Source organism: Talpa occidentalis, unplaced genomic scaffold (genome assembly GCF_014898055.3).
Source record: "Talpa occidentalis isolate TD23 unplaced genomic scaffold, MPIMG_talOcc4v2.1 talOcc4.16, whole genome shotgun sequence".
NCBI classification, from domain to species: domain Eukaryota; kingdom Metazoa; phylum Chordata; class Mammalia; order Eulipotyphla; family Talpidae; genus Talpa; species Talpa occidentalis.
In genome coordinates this window covers 16,272,096-16,295,928 of record NW_023601653.1, presented here as the reverse complement: position 1 = coordinate 16,295,928, position 23,833 = coordinate 16,272,096, and the positions used below count along the sequence as shown (strand labels likewise).

Here is a 23,833-nt window from a genome sequence, read left to right as displayed (position 1 = left end):
AGGGCAGATTTGACTTTTCGGTGACATTTGGCATTGATTGACGCGATATTTGATGTCTTCACGAGGAGAGTGGCTTCTGGTGGCTAGAAACCAGGGATGCTGTTAAATAGTCTTTGATGGGGGTGCTGGGGAGGAAAGGCTCTGCTGTATATAATCTTGCCCAAAATATCAATAACACCAAGTATGAGAAACTCTGGATTAAACCTCAATATGTGGTTGGTTCAACTTTAGGAGTTTGTTTATATGGCTTGAGAGGAAATCTTCAGCAAATAAGATCTTTTGCATTTTGCACTTCTTTTTTTTTTTTTAAAGATTTATTTATTTATTTATACAAGAACTGGGGTACAGGCCATATGTGCGGGAGGGTGAGAGGACTCACCAGAGACAGAGCGGGGAGCAGAACAGGCAGACTGACAAAACACACTGCTAAGGGGAGCAGCGGGCGAGACAGGAGAGGTCTGCAGTACCATGTGGGACCCTCTCCAGCCAGCCGGGATCGAACCAGCACTGCAGAGGCTAAGGACAGCTTCACAGCACAGTGCTCAACCACCGCCTGCACCACCAGCGGAGGCCCTCATTTTGTACTTCTGAGAGGCAATATTATGTAAATTTTTGACCTTGGGCTATGGAATACTATACACCTATGTTTGAATGTAATTTCACCACTTACTAGCTCTGCCACTTTGGGAAAGTAACAAATTCTCTAAGCCTTCATCTCCTCACCCTTAGAATTGGAATATTAGTAAGAACTCTGTGTCAATTAAATTGAGATGATATAATATAAGGTACTTAGCACAACACCTGATGTAGTAATAGTGATCATTATCCTGACAGATCGGAAGAAGGGTGATATTCCTAACCTACTTTGTTTGCACCAAAGAGCTTCATCCCTGAATGCTGTCTAAGTATTGGACCACGTGGGGATACTAATGCTAAGATGAGAAAACTAGGGATAACATAAATGTGTTTTTCTAAAGTAAAATGTGTTTCATGAATTGCCCTTTCTTCTGACATGGATTTTCTGCTTCCTTTTAGTGTGAAAATGATTTCTTTTATGAAGTAGTGCTTATAGTAGGTTTTTTTTTTAACATTCTCACTTTATAATTAAAAAAAAGTAGCAACTTTATATTGGTTCCTGATTGTTTTTTATTTACATGTACATGAAATTCCAAATAAAGGAAATAGCCAAGGTAGAATTGCCCTAGAAAATTACACAGAGGAAATAAGTCTTGAACAAGACTTTTAGTAATCAGCATTTTGATGGTTGAAAACTTGCTGCCAGGGAGGACGCCATAGGACAATAAAGACATGAAAAATGAAAACATCTTCCTAGTGCAGTCTTGTAACCTCAACTCAAGCATCCTAAAAATGAAGTGGACAGTCATGATGGAAAATAAGGTAAACTCAGGCCTCCCCTCATGGCACAGGTAGTTGAGCGCAGATCTGTGAACCGGTCTGCAGCCTCTGCAGCTCCGGTTCCACCCCGGCCAGCCTGCGAGGGTCCCACATGGCATGGCAGACTTCTCCTGTCATGCCCACTGCTCCCCTCAGCAGTGTATTTTGTCAGTCTGCCTGTTCCACTCCTCACTCTGTCCCTGGTAAATCCTCTCACCCTCCCATGCATCTGGCCTGTACCCCAGTTCTTGCATGCATAAAATAAATAAATCTTTAAAAAGAAAAGAAAAGAAAAGAAGGTAAACTCTATGACTGGAACTAGACTGAAGACTTCAGATTTGGGTCAGTATTTGATGTGGTAACTACTGGTGACTAAGGAATAGAGTGACAAATACCTGGTGCTAGTAGACACTCTGTAAATGTTGCGTGAGTTAAGGGGATGAATGAATGAATGAGTGAATAAATGAAATGAATAGTGGCCTGGCTTTCAGAGAAGATAAGTTTGTAGTATGCAGTGGAAAGGGAAGAAACAAAAGCAGGAAGGTGGGAAGAAAATGGTTTATAGTGAAAAAGATAGAAAAGGAAACACAGTATTTAGCACTGAAATGAGAAAAAAATTTTTGACTATCCGCTCATATGAAATAAAATTTGTATCAAATAGAAAAGTCATTCAGATAGTGATAGCTCTATTGTGGTGAGGGCTTGCAATCCTTCAGTCAGAACTAGTGTTTATAACTTTCTCTGCTAGGTTAGAGAATGCTTTCAAATGTTTTGTGATTCTCAGTGGGGAAGTTGAATTTATTTTGCAAAGTGTCACTACCAGGGGTAAAATGACACAACAAGTTACCTACTCATTTAATATAGATGTGTAAACATAGCATGACTAATAATCAAGACCATTCACTTCAACCTTGTGTTAATTTCCTGACAATGTGCATGTGTAATCTTCCAATTTCCATTGCTATTAAATTTTTACTAATGGGATGCTTATCATTTTTCTTTATTTTAAATATTAGTGTATATAAAGGCACGTACACTTTTATAGAACTCTAGAACAATGCCTGACACATAATAGAGGTCTATAATATTTGTAAAATAAATGAATGATTGGATGGATGGATGCATGGATGGATGTGACCCAGGAAAGATGGCATTATGGAACCCTAAAAGAAGAGGAAGCAAAGGTATCTACACCATCTTTGTCACTCCCACTACCATTACTGCATACTCTTTCAGGAGCATGACCACTCTATTAGTGGATACTTCATAAGCATTACCTCCTTCTGTCCTCCCAAGTTGATGACCATGTTGCACATAGGATGGCCAATCCTGTATTACAGATGAAGAAACAAAAAGCTTAAGGTAGCTAAATAATTCGTCCAATGATCACAGTCAGAGGTAGAGCCAGGGTTCAAATCCCAGCTTTGCCCCATTGGAGAATTTGAGTTCTTCATTACCAAACTGGCTTTCCCTGTTTGGTATCCACTCTACTGTCTTGGGAGTTGGGAGGCAAGGGTGAGGAATGCATAGCTGAACCTGAAGCTACAACTGAAACATCTATCATGTGTCCTTAGAGCACAGTTTTTGAATGACCTGCAGAGCAGAATGGATGTCCCCAAGAAAGCATGGAGGATCCCTAATGTTAATCCATGCCAATCTATTGGATTGTGCTGGGGAAGGTAGGGTCCTTTCAGCTATTACAGATAATATCTGCAAGTTTTCATTTTTTCTCTAACTGGCAACTGGTAAGTTACAGATGCTGTTTTTTTTGGGTGTTGTTTTGACTGTGAGAAACACTAAAACTTCACCAGATCCTATGCTCACAGTTTTCTCATTTAAAAACATCATTCTAGAAATCCCCCCATCTCTTCTGAAACAGGAACAACTCTCACTAGTTAAGTCTGAAATTTTCTGTGCAAGGCAGTGAGAAAATGGTGGTGAGCTGGACTGAAGTACAAACAAAAAGAAAAATAAAAAAATTAACCAGATAAAAAAGATATATTTATTTCCAAAAATGTCTTTCAGGTTCTTTTAAAGACCAATTTACACAATTTGCAGCTGCTTTTTTTTTTTTTTTCACTCAATACATAGTCTCTGCAAATGCTTCACAGCAGACACCTGCAATGTTTTCTATTTGTTTTAATTATAACAGAGTATGACAGAAGGCAAACTGAAAGGCGAGGAAGGGAAGCAGGAATCTAGAGAATAGGAGCTAGTGCCAGCAGCTAAGTGATGGGTAATAAAACCCCGGCACTTCCCACATCTTGCTCCTTATCAATCTCCAAGAGATTGCTTTAAAAATTGACCACCTGCCAGCTATTCAGAGGCTTAAATACGCTAGTCTCGGTTCACTTCATGTGTAGGCAATTTACAAATTCCCTACTCCAGTTGACTTGTTCTCCTTCACTGAATTGCAAGGAAGGGGGTGTGGAAATGGAATGTTTCAGGGGAGTGCTAGAAACTTGGTTTCTGCCTCCGGTTTGTATTGCCCTTCCTACATCTTCCTGACAAACCAATCCCTTCCGCTCCAGTTGAAATGACAAGACACAGGGCTCCCAGATCTCGGGCACTTCCTGCCTTGCTCATTTGACTCTTAACAGTACCCTTTGGCACATTGTTTTGTATTGCTGCATCTTCCCAGAGTCTTGTAACCTCAACTCAAGCATCCTAAGAGTGTGAGACTGCCCCAGATCCTTCACTTTCATTTAACTTGAGACTTGGTATATAATTGTTTCCTAAGGTTCTTTTTCCATAAAGCCTTAAAATTTAGGTGAAATATACATAATGTCATCATGGGCACCTTTAATCCATAAAAATACTTATTATTTTGTAACTTATCTAATTTATGCTTAGGATTGAACAAACCCACAAGTGCAGGTTAGGGGAGACCTAGAATCCGCTGTTTTCTCATGTTGAAGTGTTTATGGTATAGCTCCAAAAAGAGGCTCTCACCCATATGCCCAAGGAAACTTATGAATTTGTTTTTTTTTTATAATAAATTTTATTTTTATATTCCCCATACAATTGCAACCCCCCCCATTCTGACCCCAATCCCTCCCCTCCCGCCCCCCACCCCCCAAAAAGTGTCTCTGGTTCATAGTTTTTTGTTGATTTTGATTTTCACTTTCTTATACTTATTCATTTTCCTGGTCCCTTATTTAAGTTTTCTAGATTCCTGCTATGAGTGAGACCATCGGTATTTTTCTTTTTCTTTTGGCTTATTTCACTGAGCATGATCCCTTCCAGTGCCATCCATGTTGCTGCAAATTGCATGTGTTTATCTTTTTTGAATGCTGAGTAATATTCCATGGTATATATGTACCACATCTTCTTGATCCAGTCATCTATTTTTGGGCATTTGGGCTGTTTCCAAAGCCTAGCTATTGTAAACAGTGCTGCTATAAACATAGGGGTGCAGGTGCTCTTTGGAATTGATGTTTCTGTGTCCTTTGGGTAAATACCTAGGAGTGGAATTGCTGGATCATATGGAAGCTCTATGTTTAGTAGGTCCAGAAATCTCCACACAGCTCTCCATAGTGGTTGGACCAGTTTGCACTCCCACCAACAGTGCAGGAGAGTTCGTTTTTCTCCACAACCTTGCCAACATTTGTTATTGCTAGTTTTTTTAATATGTGCCATTCTCACTGGTGTAAGATGGTATCTCATGGTAGTTTTGATTTGCATTTCCCTGATTGCAAGTGATGTTGAACATTTTTTCATATGCCTGTTGGCCATTTGCATTTCCTCTTCAGAGAAGTTTCTTTTTAGCTCTTCTGCCCATTTTTTGACTGGGTTATTTTCTTTGTTGTTGTTGAGTCTCATCAGCTCTTTGCAGATTTTTGTGATCAGTCCTTTATCATTAGTGTTGGGTGCAAAAATGTTCTCCCAGTTGGTGGGGTTTCTCTTTGTTTTTGTTATTGTCTCTTTTGCTGTGCAGAAGCTCTTTAATTTGATGTAGTCCCAGCTGTTTATCTTTGCCTTCACTATCACTGCTTTGGGTGATGTATCTGTAAAGATGTCTTTGATGTGCAAATCACGTAGTGTTTCGCCTATATTTCCATCTATATATTTTATGGTTTCAGGTATTATGTCTAGTTCTTTAATCCATTTTGAGTTGATTTTTGTGTATGGTGTGAGGTAGTGGTCAAGCTTCATTCTTTTGCATGTAGTGACCCAGTTTTCCCAGCACCATTTATTGAACAAACTTTCTTTGCTCCAATGCATAGTCTTTGCTCCTTTGTCAAAGATTAGTTGACCATAAATCTGTGGTTTATTTCTGGATTTTCTATTCGATTCCATTGGTCTGTATGTCTGTTCTTGTTCCAATACCATGCAGTTTTGATGATTATGGCTTTGTAGTATAGTTTGAAGTCTGGGAGTGTGATGCCTCCATTCCCTTCTTTCTTTTTCAGGAGAGCTTTGGCAATTTGGGGTTTTTTGTGATTCCATATGAATTTCATCAATAATTGTTCTATTTCTTTGAAGAATGACATTGAAATTTTGATTGGAATAGCATTGAATCTGTAGATTGCTTTGGTAGAATGGCCATTTTAATAATGTTTATTCTTCCAATCCATGAGCAGGGGATGTCTTTCCATTTCTTTGTGTCTTCTATTTCTTTAACAGTGTTTTATAGTTTTCTTTGTATAGTCCTTTACCTCTTTTGTTAGATTATTCCCAAATATTTGATTTTTTTGTTTCAATAATAAAAGGGATGTTTTTTTGATTTCTTCTTCTTCAGATTTATTGTTTGTGTATAGGAAGGCTACTGACTTTTGTGTGTTGATTTTGTATCCTGCCACTTTACTGAACTGATTGATGAGTTGAATTAGTTTTTCTGTGGACTTTTTGGGTTCTCTATGTATATTATCATATCATCTGCAAATAGTGACAGTTTGACTTCTTCTTTTCCTATTTGGATTCCTTGGATGTCTTTCTCTTGTCTTATTGCTCTGGCTAGGACTTCCAGTATTTATTGAAAAGCAGTGGTGAGAGTGGACATCCTTGTCTTGTTCCAGATCTTAATGGAATTGCTTTCAGCTTTTCACCATTGAGAATGATACTGGCTGCTGGCTTGTCATAGATGGCCTTTATGATGTTGAGGTATGTTCCTTGTATCCCAAGAATTTCAAGGGCTTTTATCATGAATGGGTGCTGCACTTTGTTGAAAGCTTTCTCAGCATCTATTGATATTATCATATGGTTTTTATATTTCTTTTTGTTGATGTTGGATGACGTTGATTGATTTCAGATGTTAAACCATCCTTGTGTCCCTGGAATGAATCCTACTTGGTCGTGGTGAATTATCTTATGGATACATTGTTGGATTCTGATAGCTAAAATTTGTTGAGGATTTTTGCATCAGTGTTCATTAGGGAGATTGGCCTGTAGTTTTCCTTTTTTTGTTGTCCTTATTCGTTTTGGTATTAGCGTAATGTTGCTTCATAGAACGTGTTTGGTATTGTCTCTTCCTTCTCAATTTTTTGGAAGAGTTTGTGAAGGATAGGCACCAATTCATCTCTGAATGTTTGGTAGAATTCGTTGGTAAATCCATCAGGTCCTGGGCTTTTGTTTTTGGGGAGGTTTTGATTACCATTTCAATTTCGCTGCTTGTAATTGGTCTGTTTAGGTGTTCTATTTCTTCTTTATCTAGCTTTGGGTGATTGTAGAGTTGTAGGAATTTGTCCATCTCCTCTAGATTGTTGAACTTGTTTCCATACAACTCTTCATAGTAGTTACTGATTATTCTTTTTATTTCTGCTGTGTCCGTTGGGATTTCTCGTCTTTCATTTCTGATCCTGTTTATTTGTGCTTTCTCCCTTTTTTCCTTTGTGAGCCTGGCTATGGGTTTGTCTATTTTATTGATTTTTTCGAAGAGCCAGCTCTTGGTTTCATTAATCTTTTGGATTGTTTTTTTAGTTTCTATTTCATTTATTTCTGCTTTGATTTTTATTATTTCTTTTCTTCTACTGGTTTTGGGGTTTTTTTGTTGTTCTTTTTCTAGATCTTTGAGCTTCGAGATTAGGTTGTTTCTTTAAGTTCTTTCTTGTTTTTTGATGTGAGCTTCTATTGCTATATATTTTCCTCTTATTACTGCTTTTGCTGCGTCCCATACATTTAGGATATTAGTGTCCTCCTTGTCATTCAATTCAAAGAATTTTTTAATTTCCTCTTTGATCTCCTCATTAGTCCAGTGGTCTTCCAGTAGTGTGGTTTTAGTCTCCATGAGGTAGGAAAGTTCCTTGCCTTCTTTTTATGGTTTATTTCTAGCTTGATGCCTTCATGGTCAGAAAAGATGGTTGGTATGATTTCAATCTTGGTGTATCTGTTGATGTTTGTCTTGTGCCCCAGTATGTGATCGATCCTGGAGAATGATCCGTGTATGCTTGAGAAAAATGTGTACTCCTTTTTTTGGGGGTTTAGTGTTCTATAGATGTCTGTTAAGCCCAAATGCTCTAGGTCCTTATTTAGAGCTTTAGTTTCTTTACTTATTTTTTGTCTTGTTGATCTATCCATTGTTGATAGTGGTGTGTTGAAGTCTCCCACTACATATGTGTTTTCTGTGATGTCTGTTTTCAGAGATGACAACGATTGTCTGATATATTTTGGTGCTCTTTCGTTTGGTGAGTATATGTTAATGAGTGTTATTTCTTCTTGAAGTATTGTCCCTTTGATCATAATGTAGTGACCGTTGGGATCCCTTTTTATTTTTTTGAGTTTGAAATCTGTTTTATCTGATATAAGTATAGCCGTTCCTGCTTTCTTTTTTGGTCCATTTGCTTGTAGGATTGTTTTCCATCCTTTAACTTTGAGTCTATTTTTATCTTTTGTAGCTAAATGTGTTTCCTGGAGACAGCAAAAGGTTGGGTTTTGTTTCTTAATCCAGGCTGCAACTCTGTGCCTTTTTATTGAAGAGTTTAGTCCATTTACATTTAGGGTTAATATTGATATGTTAGCATCTGTATTTGCCACTGTGTTTGTCTTTCCTTTGATTTTATTTATTCTTTTAATATCTTTTTTTTTTTTCCTTGCCTTCTTTCGTTGTTATTCGTCCCTCTGAGGTTCTGGCTTTAGGATTCCTTGTAGTATTTTTTGGAGTGGGGGTTTATTGGTAATGAAGTTCCATAGTTTCTGTTTGTCTGGGAAGGTCCTTATTCTTTCTTCATAGAGGAAGGAAATCTTTGCGGGATAGAGTATTCTTGGTTGACATCTGTTTTCTTGGAGTCTGTTGACTATGTCCTTCCACTCTCTCCTTGCCCGTAGTGTTTCTTCAGAGAAGTCTGATGTCAGCCTGATTGGTTTTCCTTTGAATGTTATTTGTTTCTTCCCTCTTGTCAGCTTCATTATTTTTTCCTTGGCCTGGATTCTTGGGAGCTTCACTATTATGTGTCTTGCTGTATTTTTCCTTTCGTCATGGAAGTTTGGTGTTCTTCTTGCTTCTTGTATATCAATTTTCAGCTCCTTCTTCACATTTGGGAAGTTCTCTTCAATTATCTCCTGGAATATTTTCTCTGTTCCTACATCTCTCTCCTCTCCTTCTGGTATTCCTATAACTCTTATATTTCCTTTCCTCATGGTGTCCGATAGTTCCCGAAATCTTTCTTCGTTCTTTTTCCTTAGTACTTCTCTTTCCTTTTCTGTTTTGGTTCTTTTTATTTCTGTTTCTTCAAGAGAACTTATTCATTCTTCCATTTCATCTATTCTGCTTTCATTGCTTTTCCCAGAATTCTTTAGTTCTTCCATTAATTCTTTGATCTCCTGCATTTCTTTCACTTCCCTCTTTAGGGACTCAATTTCATTCTTCTGATCGTTGATTATTTTTCCCTTATCATCGTTTTCCTTTATGAGTTCTGTCATTTTTTTAATCATGGCAATTTTAAATTCTCTTTCTGGAAGGCTCAGAAGTTCTTCCAAGTTACTGTCGTTGCAATCTGGGGGCTGGTTTTCTTTTTGTGGTGTGCTTCTTCCCTAAGGAGTTGCTATGTTGCGTGTGGTTCTTCTACTCCCTACTGTCTGTTTTCTAATTTGTCGTATGCGTTGGGACACTGTGTTGCTGGGACTGGCCGGCATCTTGGGTGAGCTTCTCTGCTCCCCTCTGGCTCCTCCGGAAGCCATCTGTCAGTTTCAAGCAGTCTTTACAGAAGAAAGGTCCCTGTTCTAAAATGCCGATGTGGGGACACACTCCTGTGCTCCTGGTCTGCCCGGCGGTGGGTTCCCTCCCCCCTCTGGGCTTGGACTGCAGGCCAGAGGTGATCTGGTGTGGGCGAACTTCCCCGGCTCACCTCTGGCTCCTGAGGGAGCCTTCTGCAGGCAGTCTTTACTGAAGAAATGTCCCTGTTCTAAAATGGCGATGCGGGACACACTCCCTGCATGTCCAGTCTCAGGCACACTCTTCTGAGCGCCTGGTCTGCCCCGGCTTTGGGTACTCGCTCCCCCTGTGGGCTCAGGCTACTGGTCGGCAGGGCCCTGGCATGGGCTAACTTCCCAGCTGGCCACTGGCTCCTCCAGGAGCCTCTGCTGGTTTCAAGTCGCTAGGTGGCACCAGAGATCTCTCCTAGAGCCCTTGGGGAGCTGTTTTTTTTTTTTTTCACCCTGTGGGACAGGAAACAGAGCAGGAATGGTAGGGTAAACCTCAACGGCTTTGGGGTGCTGTGTCTGCCTTGTGCCCCACCGTTGTGGAGAACCCACGCCCCGAATTTTGTGCTCTGGATCTCAGTTCCAAAGCCCTCAGGTCCAGGACGCGGGCTGTAGCCCAGTTCAGTGTCCACAGAATGGTGTCCTTTGCACCCGCTCCCGTGCCTGGGTGCCTGGTTCCTGGATACTCAATGAGGGACTTTCACCTCCGTGAGGGTCTTTGCGCGCGTCTCCCTGCAAGCCTAGGTCACAGGCGCGGGGACCTGGGCAGCCGCGATCCCAATCCACGTTTGCTTTTCAACCGCGCTGCTTTTCCGCGCTATCCCGATCCCGATCCGCGTTTGCTTTTCCAGCTCGCCGCTTTTCCGCGAAGCTTACCGGGAGGCCCGGGGCTGTGTGCTGGTGCTGGTCTCCTCCTGGGGGGCGGGGTCTCTGTTTAATGGCGCTCGGAGCTCACCTCCGGCGAATCCTGCAGGGTTCTCCGCAGCTCCCGTTCACGGGGTGTGGTGGCTGCAATAGTTCCTTTCCACTCACAGTCCCGCTTGCTGCGTCGTTTGTTCTTGTTGGTCGTTTTAGTGTGTTGTTTTCCTCCTCTCTGCGGGTCGGAGAGTGCCGACTCTGTGGGTGGGGGAGGGGAGCAGGGTTCTGCGCTTCCCTCCCTTCTGGTCCTCTTTTATGGCCACTTTCTTCTTCGGGCAGTTTGCTGGCGTCACCCGTTTATCTTCTGTGTCCCAGTTCTCACTGGGACCTGCCGCTTTTCCTCCCTATTAACTTTTTTTAATGGGAGATCTTACTCGCAGCATCTCCTCGCCGCCATGTTGCTCCGCCCTCCTCCGAAACTTATGAATTTGTTTACTGATACATTGCTTATAACCCCAACCTCCCACCATAGGAAGCCTACTAAGTATCCCTAGGGTGGAGAATGGATATATAATAATGTTGCAGTCATGTAGTTGAATATCATACAGAAGTTATAAATTAACAAATAATAGGATACTAAAGAATAATTATAAATAAATTAATTTAAAAGACATATTGTCTGGATACACTTTAAAAGGAGGTGAACTTACATAATGTGATCATGTAAAGCTACTTCAAAAAAAAAAGGTCAAAAAATAAAGTGATGCACTGCCCAAAAATAGATGACTGGATCAAGAAGATGTAGTCCATATACACCATGGAATATTACTCAGCATTCAAAAAAGATAAACACATGCAATTTGCAGCAACATGGATGGCGCTGGAAGGGATCATGCTCAGCAAAATAAGCCAGAAAGAAAAAGAAAAATACTGGATGGTCTCACTCATAGCAGGAATCTAGAAAACTTAAATAAGGGACCAGGAAAAAGAATAACTATAAGAAAGAAAATATCAAAATCAACAAACAACTATGAACCGGAGACACTCTATGGGGGGTGGGGGGTGGAGAGGGGAGGGATTGGGGTCAAAATAAGGGGATTGCAATTGTATGGGGAATATCAAAATAAAATTTATTTAAAAAAATAAAGTGATGCAGCAGGATAAATAAAGGAAGATACCATGTATATAAAGTTAAGAAAAACAGGTAAAAAGAATAATGTATAGTATTTATGGATATATACCAAGAAAATATATATTTTTTTAAAGATTTATTTATTTATACAAACACTGGGTACAGTCAGAAGCACGGGAGGGTGAGAGAATTCACCAGAGCCAGAGCGGGGAACAGAACAGGCAGAAGGACCAAAGTACACTGCTGAGGAGAGCAGTGGGCACGGCAAGAGTGGTCTGCATGCCATGTGGGACCCTCGCTCGGGATCGAACCGGTGCTGCCAAGGCTGTAGGCAGCTTCGTAGCCCAGTGCTCAACCTCTGTGCCACCAGGGGAGGCCCACCAAAATATTTTTAATGAAGGTTAATGGTCAACACCAAATTCATGTTTGTGATCACCTCTTGGATAAGAATGGCAAATGAGGTCTAGAAAGAAAGCCCAGACATTTCATTAGCATTTGTAAAATTTTCTTTCTTTTTTTAAAAAAAGATTCATTTATTTATGCATACAAGAACTGGGATACAGGCCAGAGGTGCGGGGGTGGGGATGAGAGGATTCACCAGAGACAGAGTGGGGAGCAGAACAGGCAGACTGACTGAAATACATTGCTGAGGGGAGCAGCCATTGAGAAAGGAGTGGTCTGCTGTGCCATGTGGGTAGCCCCCGGCTGGATGGGGGATCAAACTCATGCTGCAGAGGTTGCAGATAGATTCACAGTACTATGCTTAACCCCTTTCGTCACCAGACAGGCCTGAGTAAAATTTTCTTTCTTATACTCCATGTTTCTTCTCTTGGTCTCTACATTTTTGCATATATGATATATTTCATCAATTATAAACAAGCATATCATTTGCCTTCTCATCTTACTGTCAGGCTTTGTACAGTTATTGACCTGCCTATCAGTCAATATGAGCTATGAGTCTGCTCTCATAACTGCAACTGTAGAGGCCATTATTTGAAGTTTTAATGACAACTAAATATTTTGAAGCTAATGTCAAACAATACATGTGTTCTATTTTAGAAAACTCTCTATAAAAATAATATGGGATAGTAGAGTCTCAATAAATGTTTAATTAAATTGAGGCAAATTCCCTGTACAATTCCTATCAATTATAAGTTTCCTAGTGTACTTTATTTGATTTTCCAAAATTAGATATCTGCAGAACTTTCTACATGAGTGCTTGTTATGCAAAATGAGGTCACTTATAAAATTCAGCTACCATCCATAATTTCAATGTTTGAAAAAATATATTAAGACTTTTTTTAAACTGAAGATTCATTTCCTGTTTTTGTTTAACACTTCACTAGAGCTTTATGAGTTGCAACTTTGACACTAAAATTTCCATGGCAACAGATTGTTTTTTTGTCATAAACACAGGCATGATTAAGAAGGCTTTAGTGATAGCTTTCTCATTAGTTACAATAATGGTTTAAAAGGCATAGGAATGTTATTATAACAAGGACATTTTGAACTGTAATTCTGGAGACAACACAAAATTTATTGCAAATAAATTGTCCTTCATCCTGTTTGATATTTAAGATAAATTCATAAATTTTGTATTTCATAATTAATTTATATATTTTGTAATTTACTAGCCTAGAGTTGAACAAGTCTAAAACCTCGTTCTCTCCAAATATAAATCACTGTGAACCCCCTTTAATTGTTTACAAAGTGAAAACCCAGTAGATTCCTAAGTAACTTGAATACTTCTAAGTAGCTTCACAACTTTCTTGTTTTAATTCTCCCCTACAAGGGACCTCCCCAGTGGCGCAGCAGTTGAGCGCTGAGTTGCGAAGCTGCCCGCAGCCTCTGCAGCACCGGTTCGATCCCCGGCTGCTCCCCGGCCACCAGAGGAGGGTCCCACATGGCGCGCAGACCTCCACTGCCACCCGCTGCTCCACTCAGCAGTGTACCTCGGTCCCTCTGCCTGCTCTGCTCCCCGCTCTGGCTCTGGTGAATTCTCTCACCCTCCCAAGCCTCTGACTGTACCCAGTGCTTGTATAAATAAATAAATAAATCTTTAAATAAAAAAAAAAAAGTCTAGCAGAGAAAAAAAAAATAATTCTCCCCTACAAGATTCACAAGAATTTCCTCTTGTGAGGTTTTTTCTCACCATTATAAAAACAACCAGCATTTAAATTTCTTTCCTATAGAAGAAAGAAAACAATCCTTAAACTGGAAAGTAATGAGATTTGAGGCAACCATCCATAGACAGTTGGACTTTTTAGGAGCTGATTGGATGGGAAAATGCCTGAGTTGGGAAAGTTTAGACATGGTGGATGAGAAGCGGTCAGAAAAATCAGGATGTAATTATAGCCAAAGGAATTGCCCAGCATGCTCCTTCCTAGTAATAAAGTCTATGGTAATGATTCATAGGAGTTAAAAAATATCAGATCTTCACTTGGTCATTTGGAAACTGGTAATTTTATAGTTTCATAGACACATGAAGATGTCCCTGACAAACTTACCTCATCATTCATGCATGCATTTGTTCATTTGATAGGGTTTTTTTCATTACTCTTGCCTTCTGCTTCTTGGCAGAAATGTCCTTTCTCATTTCTTTCATAAAAAATATTTTCCAGGTGTCCGCTACATGCCAGAGATGGTGCATACAGGAATGCCACATAGGCAGCTCCTTCCTTCAAAGTGATATCAAATGAGGCTAGCTTTAAAAAAAAATGTATCAAGGTAATGTTGATTTATAACACTGTCTACATGTTTTAAGATTTTTGGCTCACTTCTCTACAAAGTATGTTTTCACATCATGTCCACCACCAAAGCCCCGATGTTCCTCCACCTTGGTCTACTGGGTCCCTTATCACTTTCTCTCATCACCCACAGCCCATTATTCCCTTCTGGTTTAAGGGAGTTCAATGGCAGGCCCTCATTTCAGATTCACTAGGCATCTGCCTCCCCACCCCCACCAGCCTGTCTTTCTGTGTCCCCGGGAGCTTCCATGTGACACACACACTTGTCATTCCCACTCTATTTCACACATGAGTATTTGCCTGGTTGTCCCTCCCCTTGAGGTTAAGAAAGGAAGTAGGTGGACTTCAAGAGAACACATGTATTTATTTTACCATTTATTATGGGGGTTTTGTATTAAACTGTGATTTGCATTTCTACAACTTTGCATCAGATTACAATTGAGATGGAACATTTCTCACATTTGTTATCAGTCTGATTTTTTTTATTTGTATGCCCATCATTTTATTATCTTGTTGATTTCTAAGATCTTTTAATATCTAGCTATTAATCTTTTTCATGTATCTTAATGAAAAAAATTTTGAAGATCTATTTTGTTTGTTTATGCATACAAGTGTACTGAAGTACACTGCTGAGAAAAGCAGCAGGCGAGTCAGGAGATGTCTGCTGCACCATGTGGGTCAGCTCCCTGACTGGGATCAAACTTACACTGCAGTGGCTGCCAATAGCTTTATAGTGCTGAGACTTAAACCCTTGTACCACCAGGGAGACCCATATTTTATGAAATTTTTTTTCAGGTTTTCATTTGCCTCTCAATTTTCACTTTCGGCTCTGTGGTTCTTATGCTTAAAACTAATAGTCAAATCTTGCCCATTTGGTCAGTTACATTCAGACTTGCTAAAAAAGGGATTGAAGGTAGCTTACAAATATGTTTTCAATAAAAAATAAGATTAATTAAAACCAAGTAAGAAAAATGAGGCAAAGAAAACAAATAAAGATTAGAAAGTAAGATGGTGACTGGAGCTGAGTTAATTTCTTTTAAAAATGATGCTATTAGGACCTCCCTGGTGGAGCAGGCAGTTGAGCGCAGTGCTGTGAAGCTGTTCCCAGCCTCTGCAGTGCGGGTTCGATCCCGGCTGACCGGAGAGAAACCCACATGGTGCAGCAGACCTCTCCTGTCTCGCCTGCTGCTCCCCTCAGCAGTGTATTTCATCAGTCTGCCTGTTCTGCTCCCTGCTCTGTCTCTGGTGTATCCTCTCACACTCCCACACATCTGACCTGTACTCTGGTTCTTGTATAAATAAATAAATCTTTAAAAATAAGATGCTATTAGATCCTTTACACTCTCAAGGTGTCAGGCACAGATTCAGCTGTGTGCTTTCTGCAGCCTGTGTTAACAAGAAAATACAACACATTACAAGATCAACAACATTGTGAGGGAAAATCAGAGCACGTATTTGACAGAAGAACCGGTATTCCTGGTACTAATCCAGAAAAGCAGTTTTTCATCCAAGTTCTGGTAAGAATATATCTTAAATGAACTGTGTCTGCCACAGCTGCCTGCAGTAAAATGCAACACATTTCATAGATCATTTTGAGGATTGTAGACTATTCTTTCAATGTTTTTATATTCATTTTATTTTTGTAGAGCAATATTCATTTCTGATTACTTGTCTTAAAATAATTTGGGACACATGTAGCAAGAGAGAAATGCCCAGGCAAGGGATTTTTTTTCAATTTTGATTGGTCTTAAAATGTTTCATTTGCATATGAGAAAAATTACTTCAATATAGCTATTTCTTAGAGCAATTTCATTGGTTGAAAGTATTTTTCAAATACATATGGGGTGGTATAGAAAAACATACCCAAATGGCTATTTTTCAAAACTTCAAAGGCTGATGCTTTGAATTGCCTCAAGTAAGTTGGTTTATTCATCTTGACACTGCATTTGTTATGAACACAATATATACCTAGCACTGCAGTGATCCAACTGCTTGAGGTGCAAGAAATCAAATTCTAAAGTAGAGGATACAGATTCTTTGGGAGCTGAGTATGCATGGGAATACTATGTGGACATATTTGGGATTTCTGATGGAGGGAAAATAATTTTCTTAATATAAAATGAATACTCCTAGCTGATTAAAGATTATAGGTTTTACAGGATAATGGATTCACAGATTTAAAAGAACCATAAAGTTATTCAGTTCAGTTCTCTACTACCAGCTTAAATCCCCTATAAACTGTCTCCACCACAGAACAAACAGCACCCACATAAATAGCATCACAGCACAGTGGTTGAGGGGCTATGGTTGACATCAGGTCATGTGGGTTAGAATCCTGGTTTCCTACTGACCACCTGAGTGAACCTGAGTGAGTTTTCAACCTCTCTGCACTTCAACTTTCTCTTCTGCGCCATAGGCATAGATGAAGCACCTAGAATGGTGTCTAGCAGATAATGGAGGCTCAGTATGGTTATCTCTTACTATTTTGCATTTTATATTATCATACATGTTTCAGGAAAGTTCAGCTCTGCCTAGAAAGACCAGAGGTCCCCTCCTTTTTTAAGTAATAAGAGGAGTTCACTTGTAGTCAAAGCAGAGTACCTTTTACTGAACCACCATCTGCTAATAACAATTTTTAACTTTGCACTGAAAAACAGTATAACAAATTATAAAACCAGAATTTAAATAACTGCTTAAAGCCTCTGGGAAATGCCAAAAAAATGCAGAAACTGGAGGAGACATGATACTTAAAATGATGGAAATAAACTAGGTGAGATCTACATTTAAACAGCTCTGTCCCTGAGGATACTCCCCTTGTAAGCAAACAAGTGATAGAGCGTGGTCAGAAGAAGGCTGGCTGGCCAGACCAAGACTCAGAAATAAGAGTGCAGTGTGTTTTCACATAGCTGAAAATTTAGGAGGGATAGTCTCTAAAACAGAAAACAATATGAAGGCCCCAAATTCTGTGTATAAATTCCTCCTAGTGTTTAGTGAGTACAAAACTGCATAGGTATATGAACATAAGAAAGGTGGTGTGGCTGTATTAATATCAAGGGAAATTTCAAAACATGGATACTGCTTGAGGTAAAATAGGACATTTCATTATGATTAACCCATCAATTCATCAACAGGATAAAAGCATCAACTCAACACACACAGCAATCCCCAATGTGTATGCAGCTAATGATCAGTTATATTTATTTCCTAGATATCTGATTAGAAAGTTGTTTCGAGGGCCTCCCCTGGTGGCGTAGGAGTTGAGTGCTGGGCTGTGAAGCTGCCCGCAGCCTCTGCAGCTCCAGTTCAGTCCCCAGCGGCCTGCGAGTGTCCCACATGGTGTGCAGACCTCTCCTGCCTCGCCCGCTGCTCCCCTCAGCAGTGTATTTCATCAGTCTGCCTGTTCTGCTCCCCGCTCTGGCTCTGGTGAATTCTCTCACCCTACCGCACTTCTGACTGTACCCTGGTTCTTGTATAAATAAAAAAATAAATCTTTAAAAAAAAAAAGATTTATTAAAAAAAAGATGTTTTGAGAAGTCTATTGGAGCAAGATGTGAGTCACAGGTCTGAACTGACTTGCATGCTTTAGAGAATAGGTAACATGACTTTACTTGAGACAAAGAGAAGAAATCAACAGTCTTCTCAGTTTGCCCCTAAGATGTTTCTTGGGATATGAAAGTTTCAGGGCAAAATCCAGGACAATCCCCAAAAGAAGACAGCCCCAAGCAAGCTGGGATGACTACTCAACCTGCAAAGAAGGAGAATTCATTTGCTTTGGAAATGAAGGGGAAAAAAGAGTTAAAGAGAGGAGAGCAGAATAGAGAGCCGTGAGATGGAAGGAGGTAAGTGGACTAAGCGACCCTTTTCAATGATCCCTCAAACTTGAAATAAAGTTAATAATTCACAAAATGATAGGTGTTAAGTCTTGTGTATGTTTAGGAAACCTGTGATAGAATGGGTGGGGAATAAATAGTATATGTCACAGACATGGTATTTACAGGCCAAGAATCATGAGAACCTATGTGCTATGGACTGCATCTTTGCTTTCCCCCCAAATTCATATGCTAAAATACTAACCCCCAATGTGATGGGATCTTTGGGATGCAATTAGGGTAAGACGAGGTCATGAGGGTGGAGACCTCATGAAGAAATTACTGTCCTTGGGCCTCCCTGGTGGCACATTGGGTTGAGCGAGGCACTGTGAAGATGTCTGCAGCCTCTGCTGTGCGGGTTCGAGTCCTGGCTGGTCAGGGAGATACCCACATGGTGCGGCAGACCCCTCCTGTCTCGCCTGCTGCTCCCCTCAGCAGTGTATTTTGTCGGTCTGCCTGTTCTGCTCCCTGCTCTGTCTCTGGTGAATCCTCTCACCCTCCCCTGCCTCTGGCCTATACCCAAGCTCTTGTATAAATAAAATCTTTAAAAAAAAAAAAAGAAATTAATGTCCCTATAAGGAGACCAACTAGCTCTCTCTCTCTCTCTCTCTTTCCCTCCTTCCCTCTTCCTGTCTCTTCACTTCCCCTCTTACTCTCCTTCTCTCCTACATGTGAGGATACAGTAAGAAGGCAACAAGAAAGTTCCCACCAAACACTAAATCGACCAACACCTTCACTTTGAACTTCCAAGCTTCTAGAACAGTGAGAACTCAATGTTTATTGTGGAAGCCACCCAGTCTATAGCAGTCTGTTATAGCAGATGAAATAAGTCCATCTTCAGAAATTTGTACAAATCATGCAAATGGCTTCAGACTGACAGTCTATGAAATGGGCGATATGAGTCAAATTTGGATATATTTAGGTCAAAAAGGACTGCGATTACATCTGGACCTTATAAATGGATTAGTTAAGAAGTTTTTATTTTGAGATAATAGAAACCTACTTCTACACACGATAGGGAATTTATTCTCTCATGTAACTGGGAAGTCCAGAGGTAAAGTGGGTTTCAGATTTCATTCAAGCTGGAGGATCACATCTGGACTCGAATTCCAGTTCTCAGCAAGTAGCTCAGCACCCTCTTCTTCACGACAGTTCATACTTATGGAGGCTTCCCTCCCCACAGCAACAAAGGCTTTAGCGGCTCCAGGGTGCAGGTCCTCACACAGCACCACGGGGCAGCCAACTTTGTTTTGTAAAAAGCCACATAGTAAATATCTTAGGTTTTGTGTCTGTGTTGCCGCTGCTCAACTCAGCTATTACAGAGCAAGAACAGCACCAGACACTGTACACAATGAGCATGGCTGTGCTTCCCCAGAATTTGATCTCTCTGGATTTCATGTCTTTTTCATGTGTCATGAAGTATCGCTCTTTTGTGGAGTTTTTTTTTTCAAATCCTTAAAAAATGTAAAACCACTCTTAGCTCAAAGATGGCTCAAAACAAGACCAAGACAGATTTGATCAGCAGGGCACAATTTGCTGAGCCCTTACTTTAAAAAAATGCCAAAGTTTGAAGCAAAAATGTCTTCTTCCTGGCATATGCTCACTTTTCTCCATACTCGCACTCAGGATGACCCCATCAGTACCATTTCTGTGCTAAAATCTTCCAAGTTTTCATCTCCAACCCAGGATGCTCCCTGTGTCCAAATTCCCACCTTAGGGAAAGAAAGAACAAAAGAGAGGATGAAGGCAAAAATGAGAACTCCTAGCCCAAGACATTGTTAGTTGAGCCACAAGAATGATTACTTCCGGAAAGAGGAAGTATGGGGAAGATGTATTGGGTAGATGAAATGCCTAATGAGACCATAAATGAAGAGAATTGCTTCTTATAGCATATGAGAAGATAATTTTTATCAGATAATGAAATTGTTTTCAGTCTTCAGAATTAAAATGAATCCCTTGCTAATGCAAATCATACTAATAAAGGGAGTGAGAGAGAATGTCGGAATTACACTTGGCTAGCAGTAGGCAGAAACCAACCTAAATAGTCTAGAAAAAAAGGGAGAGATAATGAAGTAATCAAAATAATTGCCTAATAGGGAATGTGAAAGATCTGAAATGTTAAATTATAAATGTACGTTTCCAAGAAAAATGAGGTGACTGTAAGGAACAGATTAGAAACCCAAACTCATGCAGAGTAGAAGCCATGCTTTTCATTAGCAAAACTGAAGATTAATTAAATCTGGGGGAACTCTTTGAAATCCACAAGTATGAGTTACATTAGAATACAATGCAACTGGTATATTGGTATCATAATTAACGGCTAGCATGAACTTCTTTATTAAGTGCTTCTGGCATAGTTCATGTGACAGTCATTGAACGCAGAGGACAAAAATATGTTATTTAAAGTCAAAATTGACTTTAGCAGCATCTGCATTTGAAAGTGGAGGGGGGTGCACAGTTAGCCCAGGGGGGTATATATTTTTCCCTTACACCTTTGAAACTGGCTTGAGACTCATCCCAAGTATGTTGGAGGGCACCACTCTCTCTCACAGAACTTTCTCTAGGAAGCTTAGGAAGAGAGTGGTTTATTGATTTATATGTATGCATGTGATCACTGAATTAGAGCTTTTGCTTCAGCTATATTATTTCAGAGATTAGTAGCAAATTTTATTGACACTGTAAAGGATGATGCTTTGGAGAAAAGCATCCATTGCTAAAGAGCTCATTAAATATAGGTGAATGGAAGCCCTGAGCAAGGAGGAGGCAGTAGTTTAAATTGTATTTCAAGAAAGGGTGAAAGGGCATTATTTTCTTGGGGAGAATAGTGGAAAGGGAAAATAAGAAAAGGAAGGGGGAGAAAGGTGAGGAGCAATGGTGAGAAGCACTTCCTCTCTTGGACACTCAGATGCCTTCTGTGAGACATAGGCCTCAGTGAGAATGAAGGAGAGACTGGTCTACATCTAGTGTGAGAGAGGATGATCCATCAACTGCACAACTCAGAGATATAGGAATTATGAGTCAAAGATGATAAAAGTGGAAACTCCATTCTAATCCCAGAATATCACAGAGCTCACAGAAATTACACAGAATCCAAAGTAGTTTGGAGTATAGGTGGCCAGATGGGATAAGGATTATAGTGACGTTTATTCTAACAATGGGCCTATCATTATAGTGATGTTTATCTAACTATCATTATAGTGATGTTTATCTACCAATGTTTATTCTAACAACTCACCTAAAATATTGTTGATGGCAATGTGGTTCTTAAGCTGGGCTATTGCTTGAGCCTGACATACAGATTTCAAATTTGATTTTGGCTTACATTACATAAACTTTACATCATTTAAACGACACTTGTGCTGTCTGTGGAACAAACACCTTGTAAAGACACTACAGTTTTAAAAGGTTCTATCTGAAAATCCTTGCAGAAGATAGGGATAGCCAAATATGTAATTTTTAAAATTTGTTTTTAAATACAATAAAAAGTTACTTCTACTTCTGACCACCAGGATGAAAATTTACACAGGAAATTTTTTTTTGCTTAAATTTTGTTTTTATAGTCTAAGAGTTTATTTATGTTTTGATTTGTTAGCTTGTTTGTTTTATTACTTTATCTTTCACAGATGAGTAAAATCACGCAGTGTTTGACTTTCCTCATCTGACTTATTTCACTTAGCATAATCCTTTTAGTTTCATCCATGTCACAAATGACAGGATTTCACTTAATTTATAGTCAAGTAGTGTTCCATTGTGTTTCTTTGTCATACCTTCTTTATCCAATCATCCTTGGATGGGCATGCAGGTTGTTCAGGAGGGTTTCTTTCTGCATCTGTTGACCACAACACAATTTCAGCTCAAAGTAATCCTTATGCCAAAATGGCATATTTAGGGAGTAGCATATATTAATCTCTAGCATAATGTGCCATTGGATATAGAATCTTGTATTCTGAGAGGCTGCAGAATGACCCAGAAGATGACATGACCTGGTAGAGTGGGGGAGTTAACTCCAAATGGGTGACATTTGTCCAATGGGAAATAAGACACAGGTGTGGTTGGGTCCTCCATATTCCCTTTCTCCCTTCCTCCTGCTCTGAGGCATTGTACAGTCTCTTTAGAAATCCTAAACACTCAACAAACACAGCTAATATATTTCTTCAAGACTTCTTATGGAACAGTAACCAGTGTGGTAACACATTTCACATTGCTCCCCTTTCTTTCTTGTTTCACTCAAACTTTTCTCACACTTGTTTGATTATACAGCTCTGTCCCCTCCAGAAAGTACCAGCACTGAGTTCCTGCTTTATGCTCTGCTGTTTAGGAATCCTGAGCTGACACAACTTTTAAACTAAGACTAGATGAGCTATATCAGTAAGACATAGTCTCAGTAGATGGAGGAAAGTAGTCTAGACTTAGAGAATAGTATATTTGGACACAGGCAAAATGGAGTGAATATGGAGAGAAGTTCAATGTGACGAACACAAGTCCTGGGTGATAGTGTAGGGACTGTGAGAAGAATGACTAAAGTTATTAGTCACTCTGCTCACAAAGAACTGCAAAAAATATATTAAGGATGTGTAAAAGCTACAGAAGCTACATTTGCTGTTTAATCTCTTCATAAAAATTAAAAAAATTGGTTTAAATTTTCTATTGAGGTGCTGTTGTTTTACATTGTTAGTATATTTTGGAATCACAAGTCCCCTCCTTCAGGTGTAGTTACCATTGCACATCTACCACTAAGGCATTTTTCAAAGGTAATTCTTTTTTACTTCTAGAATTCTTTCTTAAATATGCCTGCTTTTTCCTATACATAATCTTGTTTTATAATTCTGGTTCTTTCTTTTAAGCTATCAATTATTTCAAACATACTATCTTCCTTTCTCTGTTCGACTTGTCTATTGCATGATATTGTGTATTGATTCTGTTATTTATTGCCTACTTATTCTAATCTATTCTAGATTATTTTCTCCTTTAAAAATAAATTTGGATGGTCATTTTGAGCAGGCTAGTATAAGAATTTTATATATGTAAATCTGTGTGGTTAGGGCTGAATTGGTTTTTTTTTTTTTTTTTTTTTTTCTAGAGGAGATTTTGCCAGGAACCTCTCCCTGAGTGCAATTATTTTGAAAATTTCTCAGCTTGTGAGTCCCAGACTCTACAAGTGATGAAGAACAGGGCCATGGTAACAAATTCTCAGGGGATAAGATTTTACCTAAAGCCTTCTCAGGGGATATGTTTTTACCTAAAGCCTCAGGAGATTCTCTAAGATGCCTTGTTCCTTATCTTTGCTAAAAGATAAGGATAGACCAGATAGAATTTATCTGGTCTAATATTTTATGAAGGATGAAGTCTGTATTGCTACTGTGGTAAATTATCATGAACTATCTATCCTTTTATAGTTTATAAGTCAAAATCTATCTCATTGGGCTAAAATCTGTGTCAGCTGACTTAGTTTCTTCTGGAAGCTCTAAGAGAGAATCCACTTATTGGCCTTTTCTAGCTCCTAAAGGCTGCATCAAGTTTTTCTTACATCATATGGCTTTGTCTTTGTTTGGCTCCTCTTCCTAGCTTAAGGACCCTTGTAATGAAGTTGGAATCACTCAGATAATACAAGAAAATCTGGCTCCAGTGTCATCTTCGGTTATTAAGAATCACAGAAACTAGTTTCAAATCTGGACCAGATACTCATTAGCTGTATA

General features: G+C 39.5%; 1 protein-coding gene and 1 long non-coding RNA gene across 2 annotated transcripts in view; both read left to right on the top strand.

The window, feature by feature from the left end:
• The window catches only part of CFAP54 (cilia and flagella associated protein 54), a 226,279-nt gene extending 210,605 nt beyond the window's left edge, over positions 1 to 15,674 (top strand). Inside the window, exons 68-69 of the mRNA XM_054696113.1 lie at positions 14,143 to 14,248; positions 15,654 to 15,674. Of these exons, the coding sequence (XP_054552088.1) occupies positions 14,143 to 14,220 (78 nt within the window). The 3' untranslated portion in view covers positions 14,221 to 14,248; positions 15,654 to 15,674. The remainder of the gene's footprint in view (positions 1 to 14,142; positions 14,249 to 15,653) is intronic.
• Positions 15,671 to 23,833, top strand: LOC129145942 (uncharacterized). Its single transcript, XR_008552163.1, has 3 exons — positions 15,671 to 15,785; positions 17,945 to 18,107; positions 23,703 to 23,833. It is a non-coding gene; the product is annotated as an uncharacterized LOC129145942 (long non-coding RNA).